Source organism: Molothrus ater, chromosome 8 (assembly GCF_012460135.2).
Source record: "Molothrus ater isolate BHLD 08-10-18 breed brown headed cowbird chromosome 8, BPBGC_Mater_1.1, whole genome shotgun sequence".
Lineage (NCBI taxonomy): Eukaryota > Metazoa > Chordata > Aves > Passeriformes > Icteridae > Molothrus > Molothrus ater.
The window spans coordinates 28,029,589-28,044,616 of record NC_050485.2 but is presented as its reverse complement, the minus strand read 5'-3'; the positions used below and the strand labels follow the sequence as shown (position 1 = coordinate 28,044,616).

Here is a 15,028-nt window from a genome sequence, read left to right as displayed (position 1 = left end):
AGCAGTGTAGGGAAGAAGGCCAGGGAATGAATTGCCATTAATTGGCAAAATAAGGAGGCAGCAGGTTCACACAAACGAACTGCAGTGCGACATTCACTGCCTTGGACTGTTAGATGATTTAAAAAGATGTCTGTCAAATCATGGAGAACAGGTACCTTATGATGTAGCTCCTAGCCAGGAGGACACTGATTACTCTAATGGGAAGGTGAGGAGAGGAAGGGCTGTTCTGTGCTGCCTTTTCTCTTACAGACTTTTCCCCAAGGAGCCACTGCTGGCCTCTGCTGAGGACAGGGCAGACCTCAGGGCTGAAGCCACGTTGCACAGCTCACATTCTCAGTGCTATTGTCACATCATGAGGGCAGGGTTGTAGCAAAACAGGTGAACTAGAAGAAAAAGGGCAATGGTCAGCCAGAAAATGATGAGTGCTCAGAGAGCAATGCAATGCATTTGTCCCTCATATTCCCTTTTTGTTTTTGTTTAGGCAGGTGACAAGCATTATCATCCAAGCTGTGCACGATGCAGCAGATGCAATCAAATGTTCACAGAAGGAGAAGAAATGTATCTGCAAGGTAAGGATGTCTCCATTCCAAAAGAAGAAAATCAGACATTGTGATTTTTCTGTCACAGACCTCAGGAATTTATAAACTATCCCCATGTAGTCATCCTGTCCTCAATAGTGTTCTCATCTTTTTTCACTTGATACCCTTCTGCTCTATTAGGTGGCCATAACTGTGACTTTGCAGGGGCTCTGCACCCTTGCTGAGGCAGCCTGTGCTTGCTAAAAAATGAAATTTATTAGGCTGCCTCTGAATTTGACATCTCATGGATAGTTTAACCCCAGAATGGTGGATGAGATACCAGACAAAGTGAAGGGATTTCCCCTGATTTCTGCTGATCGGTTTCTGTGCTATTCTGGACCACACTCCAAACTGTAAAAGGCAAGGGAAAATCTTCCAGAAGCTGCAGTGAATTTCCTTTGAACCATGTAGACCCCATTCCTCATGCACATTGACAAGAGTCTCTTCTCCAGTTCTTAATTATATTTTCTTCCCTTGCCTACTTCCCCTTTATCTGGTCACATCTCTCTTTTTATTTCCATGTACTTTATATTTTATATCTTCCTATAGCCACCTCTTTCTTGTCTGTTTATTTTCATCTCCCCTTTCTTGTTAAAAGTCTTGCAGTCCCAGTTATTGCCAAGCTTGGTTTCTTCATGATCATTTCACATAAAAAAGAATATTCTCTTTTCTTTGATTGAAGAGTATCCTTGATCTGAATCCCACCTGCTCTCTGAGAGGGTGGTGGTATACTCACTATTAAGTTATTTTTATTGCTTGCTGTAGTATTGCTATTGGTAGATGGATGTATAATATCTATTTACGTAAGCCAGAAATAAAAGTGAAAAAGGCAGATACATGTTGGGATTTTATATATTGCACTTAGGTTAGAAAACTTGATGTACTTGAAAGGAATGTGGAAGAACAGTGAAAGAAATATAAAGTGTTGTCACAGCCATTTCTTGAAATCCTGAGAAGTTCTTACTGGAGGAGTTCCAAAATAGGATAATATTGTTGAGACATTCCTTTGAAGCTAACTTTATTTTGTAGTTTGTCCTTCCTTGCAGTCCCTCTCTCTCATCTCTCCCTGACCTCATACCTCAGTCATCTTATTCCAGCTGTGCCCAGAGCAGGATGTGAAATGGTGAAGCTGCTCTGCTTGGCAGCAGCAAGGAGAGGCTGGAAGAGGGCTGGGTGGGAGGTGCTGCTTTCTGATGGCAAATTGGAAAAACTAACTTGAAAGCAGCTCTTACAGCATCTGGCAAATCTTAGTTTCCTCACATGACGGTGTGGTAAAGTACAGGCAGAGTTCAAAATGAGCATCAGGTCATCCTTTGCTGTCATTAATTAATAACAAGCACCTCCATTAATTAATAACTGCCACTTGCACCAGTCTAGCAGAGAGTGGGACTTTGGGTTAATTGAGCAGGCTTTGGTGCAAATTTCAGGTCAAAATAAGACAGAAGGTATCACTTTTACTTAAACTAGGCTGGAGTTTGTCCTGGACAAGTTCAGGTGGTAGGAAAGGGGAGAGGAGAGAAACCTGGCAGCAGCTTGATCTGCTGTTCTCTTCTTAGTGTACCTCTCTTTCTGTGGTTATGAATCAATGCTCCTGGTGCTCAGGGGAGGAGCACCTCAAAGTGCATTGCTTTATTGTTCACAGGATGTTTTCTGCTAAATACTGTAATTGCTGAGTGTGCTGCAGACTGTGCTGCCAAAGCTTTCCTTGCTGAATTCAGCCTGCTTGGAAGTGTGAGGACCTAAAAGCCTTTCCTGTGCAAAGCTCTCAGCTGAAATGCATATCCTGACTCCATCCAAATCACTGCCCCCAGGGTGCAGAATAACAGCATTCCAAGCATTTCTCTGAAACAGAAATACAACACCACAACAATAAAGCGAGAACAAAAATCACGTTGTTGATAAAATACACAAAAATAGGTGGCTTCCATCTCACTTCTAACTGTCCTCTCCCTAAAATAGGAAAGCACTGTCTTGGTATTGCTTTGTATAATAGAGAAGCCTGGCAGGATCGTGGTAGGAACTTGTATGAGAAATGTTGGGAAACTGGCAAGAGGAGAACATGGACAAACAAGCTCTCTGTCCTGGGGCTTTCTGTGTTAAGGATGATTGGAATAATGCTGGCAGAAACACTCTGGGCTTGGCACTGCTCCAACACATGAGAATGAAAAAGAAGCAGCACCAGAAACTGTCTCTTTCCCATTCACTTCCTAGAAATACATTCTTTATGGGCTGCCCCACAAGGCTGAGCTAGGATTGCCCTTTACTTAGAGGGATGCTGATGTTGAAATAATGGTATGTGCAAAGTTTAAAGCTGAATAAATGAGTATGCTAGTTGGCATTTGCCAGGTAAGAAAACAAACATATGTTAAGAATGGAAATAATCACAATTTGCTGAACTGTTTCCAGCAGTAAAAGAGGGGAGTGATGCAGCTTGGGAATTTGCACCCTTGCAAGCATTTCAAAACAGTTTGGTTAAATAGTATCTACAAAATGTAGGTTGCTCAGAGTTCAAGATCACAAAAAAGATGTACATTTAACTTCTTAAGCCTGCACTCACTGATTTGGATTTTTAATTGTCACATCTTTCAAATCTCTTAACATTTCATGGAACAAAACCCACAACCCTTAGCTAGGTTTCACCATGAAAATGACATCCAGTATCCATTCCTGTATTTCTTGTTCACTTTCAGCATTCTCACAGGGTGTCCCTAAACCATGCCAGTTTGTTATAAATACTGCCCATAATGCAGTGACAGCTTTCTCATTGGTGGTAGGGAAAGTTTAACAGAAAAGAATCTCAGAATTGTTAAGGATGGGAAGACTCCTAAGATCAACTCCTGCCATTAATCTGACAGTGAGGTACAGAGGAATAGGGATCACTTTTCTCAGACCCACACAGGAAGGAAGCTCAGAGCTGGATTTGAGACTTGAACTAAAATCTGAGTCTTAGTTCATCCTTGAGCATTAGGTGTCATATTCAGAGGAGTATTACTCAGATCACTTCTTTTAACATGAACTTACAGCCTTATAACCTGAACTCTCCTCCTCCTCCTGCCTGGACAGGGCACAGCTCCCTCCTGATCCTGCAGGCTCTGCAGGGTCCTGGCTCTGAGGCTGCTGTTTGTTTACAGAGAAGGCTCTCGGTGCACTTCTCCCTGGTGTCTGATGGTTTCCCTCTGCCAAAGGCACAGTTTCTTCTTCCTCAGCTTAGACTCACAGCCAGACACCTCAGACCTTGCTCCAGAGTCACAGCATTCTCTCCTCTCCTGGTGATGATTGTGCTGTGCACTGCTGGGCAGTGAAATGATCCCTGCTGCTCTTTACTTCTGCACCAAGCCATGTAAGGGCTTGTTAGAAGAAAGTTTCCAGGGGCCCTGACCCATCCTTCTCCTGTCCTCTGAGGGTGGGGTTTCCTCTGGCAGCTTTTGAGCTAATAGTCACCAGCAGGAGACCTGGGCTTGGCTCTGTTTGGTTTCTCTGTGGGCAGAGGGAAGAGGTGATGTTCCCCCCTGCAGACAGTCAGGGCTCTGGTTTGGCTTTGTGGTGACTGGAATGAAGGATGAATCTGGTTGCAGCTGCAGACAGTGTTAAAAATCAGTGTTAGTCTCTGCTCTGTTTCATCTTGGCCAATGCCTTCAGCAGCTTTCCAGCAGTGACCACAGCTTCCACTCTGTTTCAGAGGACAGCTGAAATGGGATGGAAATGCTTCTTGCCCCTGACATCACTCAGTCCTTGAGGACAGCAGGATATTCCTACTTTACAACATAAGAAAGAATCTCATATTTTGAAAAACAAACAGCAGAGGACTTGACATTTTTAGTAGGATATAAGCTGGAATATGCTGTGTGGAAGCACCAGTGCCACACAGCAGAGCACAGGGTAGGAGTGCTGTGTGTGCCAATGGCAGGTACAGGTGTGCTGGGATCCAGGGACAGGCTCTCGTGTGCAGCTGTGCACCACCTGTCATCCTGGCCTCTCACCCACTGCCCTGGCTATTGCACTCTTAATTTTTTAATTTTGCTATTCCTTTTGCATCTTGCATGAGGGAAGATGTGATTGAGTAGTACTTTACAGTAACTGAGTATGACACCTATTTCTCAGTGGACTTACAATCAGTAATTCCTTTTTAAATGCAGGGCAGTACATAAGGGGAGAACAGATCAGGTAACTGTGGCCCAGTTCCTCCAACCTGCCAGAGGAATCCTCTCTCTTTCAGTTCCTCCAGCTGGTGCTTGCTGACTCTGTTGCTGCTTGAGGCTGCTTGAGTTTTAATTAAGAATGTGTGCAAAGTGCTTTGACAGCCTCAGGACAAAGCTGCTGTAGGTACACCAAGGATTTGAATTTTTTTTTTGTTTCCCTTGTATTTCTCATGAGCTAGACTTTAATGTGAATTTCTCTCATAGTTCATACAGATTCAGCATCTGATGCAATGAAGAGATTCTCTTTAATAACTGGCTTGCAATGAGCAGAAGTCAGCTGCTTTGCTCTGAGTAAAGATGTGTTTGTCCTCCCTCAGGTTCCACTGTCTGGCATCCCGACTGTAAGCAATCCACTAAGTCTGAGGAGAAGCTCCGGGTAAGCTGAATTCATGGCTCACTGACACACCATGCCTTTTGCACACACAATAATTGAATGTCGTTTTTAAAAGAGTGACTTTTTCCATGTTTTTTTCGCATAGCTGTCACAACTCTGGCAGAATATACAGTGGAGGCACTTCAGAGGTATTGCTCTGATTTTTAGGCTTACCACCTTCACATACCTGTCTCAGTGCACTGCCTTAAAGATAGTGTCATTTACTGACATACAGACGTGGCCAAGTATCTAAGACACTTCATTTCATATCTCAATTGTTGTGAGAGAGACTACTAAGGAGAAGATATGAACAGGGCAAATGCTATCATATATTTTAGTGGTTTTGCACATCTGTGTAATTGCTCTATAGTTCTCCCCTGTTCTGCGTGGTTATTTGCAGCATTTAGACAAGATGAACTCTTCTTTCTTTGCCATCCAAGCAGGCCTCAACCTAAAGTGATCCTGATTTGAATGCCAAAAAGAGCCACAGTTACCCTTGGAGTTACATCAGCATATGCAGACAAACTTTCTGGGTCAAATCCTCGGTGACAATAATGCTGCACTGATAAATGCTGGAGCCTGGCTTTTTGCATGAACCAGGCAATTCTGAGCCCTTATTCACTGGTTTGTCCTCTGGACAATTTTCTGGTTTTGATGTCTCAGTTGGTTCCTTGAATTTTGCTCATTTTCCAGGATATGAATATTAGAGACTGTATATTAATAAATTGTCTTTCAGTTAAGGAAACTAAGAGGTACTGGTATGAAGATACCTGTGACATCGTGTGGGTTGTATTCTGTGTGGGTCTCATTCACAGGAAGCCACATCCTTTAGCATTTATTCCAGTACACTGGTCTGTAAAACATCCCTCACAGAGAATTTATTATGGTCATAGGTAATGTGCAGGTGAATTGCTGTTGAGCAGAGTTTATGTTAGTGTGGGCAAAAACATAACTGGCCCTAGATGGGCATGTGGTCTAGAATGGCCAAACCTCAGGGCAGGAACCATCCAGAATTCACACATTGCTCTGTCCTGACTTCTTGTAAGAGAATGGAAAATGATGCCAGACTGGATTTTCTTCCTCATTGAACAGTTTGAATGTAAGACAGTATTTTGGCCATGCTTAAGTGTCAGAATGCTTTTGCCTTGTAGTTCTTGGTTGCAGTACAATACCTCCCTTTCACTTGGACCCAGGAGTTTTATCAAAGCACTCCTGACCACACTGTGGCCCTTATTAGCCTTCTCCAGCTGACCTCATAAATCAGTTTGCTGGTTTCCATTCCCCATGGAAATGGCTGTGGTCCTCTTCAAGTATTTTCCTTTTTGTCAGTATTCTTCCCCCTCAGCTAATTTTAATTGAAGTGAGGGAAGTAAATGGATTCACTCACCTGCAAGGCATTGCCTGAGTCCTTGCAGGAAGAGGATGTGGAGCTAAAGAAGGCAAATTGAGGGAGCATCTGAGCAGTGTGACAGCAGAGCTGTCCTGCAGCACCATGCTCCTGGAGGAGACCTCCTATGCAGAGGTTTAATAGGTCCTTAAAAGGCATTGATGAATGCACCATACTGAAGCTGGCTGAGATGCACCATTTTTAGTTTCTATGGTACATCACAGATTGTCTGCTCTGGTGCAAAGTCAGAACCTTATTCTAATATCAGCTGGAGTTCACTTTGATGACTTTGACACGTGCTTCATCCTGTTGACCCAAATGAAGGCAGTAGCAAACAGGTAGGTACAGAAACAAACAAAACTGGGAGTACTATGTGCTATTTGAGCATGTGAGCACTGAACTGGGATATGTACTTTGATTGAATTTTAGTTTTTTATTCAGGGTCAGGCCTAGATTTTCTGGTGGTTCTGCAAAAAGCCAGTGCCATTGCCTATTTGCTTGCTGGGTTTCCTTTCCCTGTAGAACAAAACAAAACAAAAACCCTTTTATCACTGAAGTAACTTCAGAAGTTTTCAGCAAGTTCTGTTTTCTCTCAGTAACTGAATTGTGACATAAACTAACCAGCATTTGAGCTGGTGAAGATCTGAGAGGGAGTTCATAAAAGCAATGGTTGCTTTAGATCTTTTCCCCACAGATATTTGTGGAAGTTTGCAAAGACAAAACAAGCAGAAAACAAAGCAACCATATGCATGTTACAAAAATATATAGTTTGGTGTTTATTTACAACTGTCTGGCTGTTATGATTCTGCAGCAGTCAGTAAGTAACAGAAACTATAACACAAGCAGATGATAAAAACTTGATTAAAAAAAAGAGCTTAACCACTGAACTGGGGAAACTGCTTTCCTTTTCACTCATTTTTCCCTTTTGTGTTCCATGACAGCATTCCTCATCTGAGTTCTTTTATCCAAAGAGTCTGGTTCTGCGCAGGCCACGCTCTGCAGAGGTTTGCTGTTGTGTTTTCATAGTGTTGATAATGATCTTCTTTACTGAGAAGATTCCTCATTACTGTCATTTGCTGCGCTTGCTACTACTCCTGCCACACAGCTTTCCTGCTATCACTTGCCACCATGGGCACTGACGCTGTATTTTGCATCACTTGTTTCAGTGTTGCTTGTTAATTCTCACATTTTTTTTATTTTGTTTAATGAAATGCTTACAATTAACTTTTTTTATTTTAGATTCAGATGAGCTTTTGGGGTCTGTAGTATTGGTCTTCCAGTATTTCCAAAAGTTTTCCTTCTGAAGCAAAAAATTAGAGTGTAAATATGAAGCAAGTGAAAATGGTGAAAAATATCTGACTTTAAAGCAATGGTTAAAAAGAAATAGTTTTCCATGAATGATGACTTATGTTTTTAGGGAAGAAAAGCCATCAGTTAGGCTGCTTCCTTTTTTTATATTGACCAACTACCCATGAATAGTTGAGAAAATGCTTACAAAACCCCAGGATTGGATATATTCTGTGTGCTGCCTGAGAGCATTTCTCTCTGAGTTGTCACATCTGAGTTGCAAGGTCCTCTCTGTCCTCCTGATTCTGGAGTAGCTGTCTACTTTCAGATTTTACTGAGTTTGCTTTGCACCTACAAACACCATCCAATTCCATTTCTTCTCCCTCAGGACAGTGTTTATTTGTTGGCTGTGTCTGCTGTGGGGTGTGTGGCTGTGTGGTGCAGGTGCACCTGAGGTAGTTTTCAGCTGGTGATGGAGTCAGAGTGCACTGGTGCAGAGCTGGTGCAGGCTGGCAGCAGGCAGAGTCCATGCCCCTGGATTTCCTTGGCGTTGGTTTGTGCACCTCTCACATCTCTCATGGCAGAGTAGATGTAGTTGGACAGTGGAATTCAGTTCTGTGAGTCAGTGGGGGTTAATGCAAACCCTCTACACTTTGTCCTGCACAGTGGTTTAGTTACCTAACTACTACTGAACACCTCTCCCTATTAGCTACAGATCTGTGTATCAAGAAGATGCAGCATAAAGATGTGTTATCAGTGCTCCTAAGGAGGGCAGTGTCTCTTCGGTCCTAACCTTCATGGAATAAAATCTTGGAGTCTGAGAACAGCAAACTGTGGGACCATTTCACTCATCTTTTAGGCCAGTGTAGTGACTTTTTGCATTTGGCTTAGTGCACACAATTCTGAGTTTCCAGTGTTGAACTCCAGGAGCCTCAGGATTAAAAATCCAAATCCTATTCAATGTATTAGAAAAATATGGAAGGCAAAATAGGAGCAGCCCATGTTAAAATACAGGTGTGTTTTCCTTCTTGCTTTGTAGACTGTGTAGGATACAAATAACTTAGGATGAGAATCAGATGAATATCCTCTTGTGTAAATTTGGTCAGTATTAAATTCTGTTTAGATTTACATGGTGATTCTACAAAATGTAACTCAAGGCAGATTTTGGCTTCGAGTCTTTTTCTACAGAGTAGACACAAAGGTATTGTCACTGCCGTTGTTATAATAAGTGGGCCAAAGGCTTGAATCTACATAAAGATTTTATTTAGAAAATGGTAGGGTGAAATCCACTGAATTCTCTGAAAGCTTGTGTTGAATTCAGTATGTTTTGGACTTCCAACTTTATTTTCTTGTTCTTCCCACTTACTCTTGATGAAGTCTGAGTTTGCATGAGTAGTATTGTAGAAGTTTTTTTGGTACCAACGTACCCTTCAGTGATTACATGCTGAAAATTCATTCTCCCTTCTGGCCTTTATGTCCAGAAAGGAAAGAAAAATTAGTCATAACCTATTAACATCTGTGTCGGTGTGAGTTTGAACTAAACCTGTTCACTAGTTTTGTCTTGATGCATATTTAGTGTAGAGAAATAAGGAATGCATGCATTTGAAGGAAACTCCTCTAAGGAGAAGGGTACAGTTAAACCAGCAGAGAGGCACAAAGAATGCTGTCATTGAAGGACTTTGTTGGTCTTGCACAGCCATTGAAAATTACAGAAATCCATAGGAAATACATATTTTATGAGCCCTGGTTCCAAATCCTAATCAACTGTAAAACCTTGCAATTGATAGAACAGGTAGTCAGTGTAAAAAGTGTTGTACTGAGAAAGTCAAATCCCTTACTTTTGCTAAGTCTGCTCAGGACAAGAAATTCCATCCAAATCTTCTATTTATTTAAAATATGCTTTACTTAAAGTAGTTTCTGAGGTTTAGAGAATTTGCTTAAGCTGTAATGTTAAATGTTATTAAGTGAAAACATATTCATTCTTCTGCAGCTATTATCACCGCCTTGCATAATGAACTCTATCAAAAAATTAAGGCAGGTACTGTAAATGGTGACGATGCCTTTGTAAAAGCATAGTGCATCCATTTGGCCAGATGTTCTTGGGATCAGTTTTGATCTGGTTGCCTGCACCTGTAAGTCTTTACAGAGCATGATGCTGAACATCTGTACTTGAGAATGCCAGAGCCACCACATTGTAGCAGCACCTGGATGATGTGAATGGCTCTAGTGGGGATTTTTTTTTTTAAGAAGTTATTTATTTAGATGATGTACTGTGCATGATGACATAGCAAACAGGGGTAAATGCAGATGAACATCTTAAGCTTTGTAGTCTAATACTGAAATATCAAGTTAATCAGTTTGGGGCATCTGCATGGGTGACCTGATAATTGAGCACTCAATTCACGGTGAACCTTAGAGGATGAGCATGGCAGTTGGTATTCTCTCTATCAGTCTGCAAATGAAACTGGTAAGGAACTTTTGTGTTGAAGGTAAATGCATGGAATGAAGAACAAAAACAAAAATAAGAAGTCTCTGATAAAGTGGGAAATACTGAGAAATTTTGCAAATACATTAGATGCTTTGTGATCTGTTTTTTCTTTTGGCTCCTTTAATGACATGCATGAATTTTTCTTGACTTAATTTTTAAAATTTTTTTTTCATATACTTCATAGACTTTCTGTATTTGGTACAGACATCCTATATTGATATATTTACTACTGTTACGTCCATTTGTGTGGAAGAGGAAAGGAAAAAAAAGATGACTCTCCTACTCTCAGAAAATGTGGAGAAGCCATGTATCACCAGAAAAGAAAAAGAAGATTAGCTCTTCAAAGAAATTTCCTTTCAGTTTCTCTACACAAAGGTGGCTTTATAAAAGGCTGTATTTGAATCCTTCAAGGAAAAGAACAATCATATAAAAATGTTTCATATCTCTTTGTAGAAGAAGTAAGGCAGCTTAACTTGTTTTGTTGCTGGGAGTGTAGAACAAGTGTCATAGGACTATTGTGGTGGAAGTAAATACCTCTAAATTATTGCATTCACATTAAAGATTGTGTCCTTTTTCTTCCCCTGTTTTCTTTGAATTACGTGTGAAAGAGATGCACTCGTGTTATCTCCAAATCTCCATCGTTAAAGGTTACATCAGGGCCAGCCCTATTCCTGTTTTAGCTGAGCTCTGATCAGCTCCCCTCCAGGATGGAATTTACACCCCAGAGCAGTTACATCAATAGAGAACTTGACCTCCAGAGTGTCTCTTGCCACCCGTGTAAGACACAGAGTCACAATGGTGTTACATGGGGTCAGGGATCAAAGTGTAACATTCAGTCTAACAAAAGCCACATCAGGTCACAGATTTTCCAACAGGAGCTTTTATGGGCCTCTTAGGAGAGGGGCCAACCATAGCAACTAAAAGTGTGCCAGAGGAGCAGCTTATATCAAGGAATCTTTGGTGTACGTTTGTTAAAGCAAGCAGCATAATTGTTTTTAAGCGCAATGCAATTGTCTTTAGGGGGAAGTGCAAAGCTGTGAAGGATTCAAGACCATATGGGAAGAAGCAGGGTAGGAAAGAGCCATCTGTGATGGAAACAGCCTGTGTAACTCAAAATAAGAAATAGGGCAAAGTGAGGCAGGAGAGGTGAGAGTAGAGGTACGAGTCCTTTTTCATGCACTGTCTTCAAGGGTATGTTTAGAAATAAGCAAGGAACAAGTCTGGAAGCTGCTGGAGGAGCTCAGAGTTGCAGATCTGCTTGGATTCAGCTCCTCAGGACAGGAGCAGAGTGTGCTCAGGCCGTGGCTGGCAGCAGGGTGTCCTGATCAGGCAGTGGGGAGCTTTGCAATAGGCAGAAGGTAAAATTGATGTACACAGAAAGAATCACAGAAAATAGAAAACTGGTTTAAAGGGTGTCATTCCTGGCTCATGGCCTCGTTAATGGGATGGTGAAGAGGAACTTGGAACAGAAACACAGTGAGGAAATGAAGAACAGGTGCTACAACTTGCCAGTCCATCTGACAATTCCTCTTGTACTCCAGGGTTAAGAGCACCTAAGAAATTTATTATCAGGATATGGCTGGATCTGTTTAAAGTGTCTAACTTTATTTAGTAAATTCACTGAAGTGATAAATGCAAGAGAATTTCCCTTAAACAAAAAGGTTTTTAGCAGTGACACTAAGAGATGGAACTAAGGAGCTGGAGTGAGGACTGAGAATTTCTTGGTTTTGAGGCAATTATAAAAGATCCAAAGGGCCTGCCAAATGGGAATAAGCCATAACTGCCTCTAACACTTGTTTTCCTACAATAGGGAAAACTGAGCAGACAAAACTCTCAAAGTATGTCTGCCAAAAGCCAAAGGTAACAGAGACACCCCTAAAAGTACCTCAAGTACTTAATACTGTTCCCTATGTTGTAATGAAAACAATTGTTTTCCATAGTAACTGCAGCAACATGTTACATGTGTTCCACTCAGAGTGAAATGGAAGAATGGAAGGGGGAATAAAGTGTTTCTCAACAGCAACCAGATTTTCCAGCTCAATTCTTGTAACATTTCCATGAAACAAGTGCTTGTTGTTGGGTTTATTGGTTTGGGAGGAGCTTAAGGGTAGATGAGAAAATTCTGTTCCCTTTTGAGATGTAGGAATTTTCAGCCTCAGAGAGAAAAGAAAAGAAACATGTAAAGGTCCAGCTGAGAAAGTGTTCTCAAACATGCTCTGGAGAGGATTTGTGACTTTGTCGGTCCACAGATACATCTGCTCTCTGTTTGATCTGAATCTTAGGTTTTTTGGTGGAACATATTCAAAGCCTTTTGTTTCTCTAACTCTCCCAGAATGTGGTGACTTAATTTTCAGAAGTGAAGTCAGAGAAAGCCTGCTGTATAATCCATGACTAGTCTTCAGCACTTTATATACATATGGTTCCAATAGCTTCTCTGGCTTTGAAATTAAAAGTAGAAAGTCTCTGGGGTCAGTTGAACGTTCCTTCAGGAAATGTATGCTGAGAGGTAAGATAGATCCAGTAGCCTTTTTGTGTTCATCCAATATTTCTTATGAAACAATGAGCAGGCTGTCAAGCCTTGTTTCTCCTCAGGTGTGCCTGAAGGTCCCTTAGTCCAGAGGGCCTAATATCACAAGCTGATGAGATAAGGACTGTTTTCCCAAGCTGATGAGATAAGGACTGTTTTCCAGGATTTAATTTTAAGTGACTTTAAGGTATCCCACTGCACTGGTGTCATCAGAGTCTTGTGCTGACACAAAGTTTTGTGATGGGATTTGGTTCTTCGCAGTCAGTTAGGGAGCAAAAATTGTTGATGGTTTCTCAGTTTTAGTTGGGATGTGGTTGACTTGACTACCTTTGTGTAAGTGCTGTGTGCCAAGTTTAGGAGTAATCATCACAGTAACCAGGGAGACTTTTGATCAAATAGAATACTTTGCAAATGCATCAGGTTTTCAGGATCCCCGCAGGTCATCAGTTGTTTTCTCTCCTCTCACAGAACTTCCCCCAGGGCATCAGTATCTGTTTAGTCCTGAAAAAGTGTTGGAAAATCTACTAAATATAGCAACACTGGCTCTGTAGGGATGAGAGTGTTCCCATGAGTTTCAGTTTGCAGGACATTGTCTTTAAACATCATGACTTTTGCAGTATGGGGAATCATGACACTGCAACCAACATTTGACTTCCTTGCTGCATCTTGGTTGTGCTGCAGATGTAGGGAACAGCTCCAAGCAAAGGACTTCAGGTCCTTTTACTTAGGAAGGCTGAATTCAGTTCTGCTGATGTCATTCCTAATGGAAGTCCAGGGATTGAACAGCTGGAAAGAGGTTACATGTGTGCTCTGCCCCTCACAACAGTTTTGTCTGCTGGACTGCTGATCCCTGCAGTGGTTTGTGAACTAACCTGTTGCTAAAATGACCAGCAGGACTGTCCTGGATGGTTCTTTGTATGGCTCCTACAGTGTCTCTGCAGGTGTTGTTTGATTTTGTTCATTATTGTTGTCAGTCTAGTCTTTTACACTGTATGATTTAGAAAACCTCTTCCCCTCTCACACCACTCCTTCCCCTACCCAAAAAAAAAATAAAACCAAACCCCACTTGCCTCACAAGATTGTGGAATTTGCCAGAATGCTTGCATTTGTGTTGACATTTTTCTTACATTCGGTTATTTTCAAGATATATGCAGATTTCTTCACTCAAAGTTGCCAACATTAATGGCTTCAGATTGCTCTCAAAAGTTCCCTTTTGTTTTTCAGCCTACAAGAACATCATCAGAAAGCATTTATTCCAGACCAGGTTCCAGTATACCTGGCTCTCCAGGCCACACTATCTATGTAAGTATTCCTGCTGACGAATAAGCTGCTGAGCCTTTGCTTGCACATGAGCTACTCATGCTGAAATAAATCACTTTTATACTGATGCTTTATTTTAGTGCTTAAATTGTTAAAACCTTCACCATGTAGCCTTTATAGCTGCAGGGTTTCAAGAGCAGGGTAGGCCTTTTCCAGGTCACATTTCTCTTGGAAAGGTACAGTAAATCTTTGGATGTCACTTTGTGGTGTGAAGAGGGATAGAGGGCAGAGGGGTCATTTGACTTTGTAAGGATTTTGTGAGGAGATCTGTGCACTTTGATACACAATTTTTGAGAGGTCTGCTCTCTGCACCCGGGAAATATGGGGAGCAGGGTCAGCTACACTGAAAGAAACCAATCTGATCCAACACCTTCCAGGTCAGAAATCAGATTTTTCAGTTGTGAAAGGAAAGGTGGTTTTAATTTAGGAAAAAAAATGCTATTAAGCAGAATGCTAAATCACTGATTTTATCAATAACCTTGAGATTATAAAGATGAAAATGTAGGGTAAAATCCAGAAATTAGGCAGTTACATTTATAATAATGCAGAAAACAAGGTCCAAAATTAAAAATCTCACGTCCTGAGTTAAACTCTAGTTCTATGCATTTCAACAACCACAAAAATAAGCTGATATATGAAAAGTGTTTACACTGCATATATCAAAAGACAAAGCATGTCCTGGAGAACTGCCATTATGTGGGTAATATCAACTTCATAATCTGTTGCTTATGAAAATAAATTGTTGCTCAAAATCACTGTCTGTGGAGCAACATGGCAGCCTAGATCAAGGTCTACAAAAATATCTGTAATAATTTATATTGGATTAAGAGTATCCAGACATATTTGCACCTCATTAACAAACTGGTAAA

General features: G+C 41.2%; 1 protein-coding gene across 2 annotated transcripts in view; it reads left to right on the top strand.

Annotated features, from left to right (window-relative positions):
* Window positions 1–15,028, top strand: part of ABLIM1 (actin binding LIM protein 1) — a 190,098-nt gene that overhangs the window by 138,142 nt on the left and 36,928 nt on the right. For both annotated transcript variants that reach the window (XM_054515522.1, XM_054515521.1), the window contains exons 7-10: window positions 482–569; window positions 5,095–5,153; window positions 7,479–7,541; window positions 14,064–14,141. In XM_054515522.1, coding sequence (XP_054371497.1) covers window positions 482–569; window positions 5,095–5,153; window positions 7,479–7,541; window positions 14,064–14,141 — 288 coding nt within the window. The remainder of the gene's footprint in view (window positions 1–481; window positions 570–5,094; window positions 5,154–7,478; window positions 7,542–14,063; window positions 14,142–15,028) is intronic.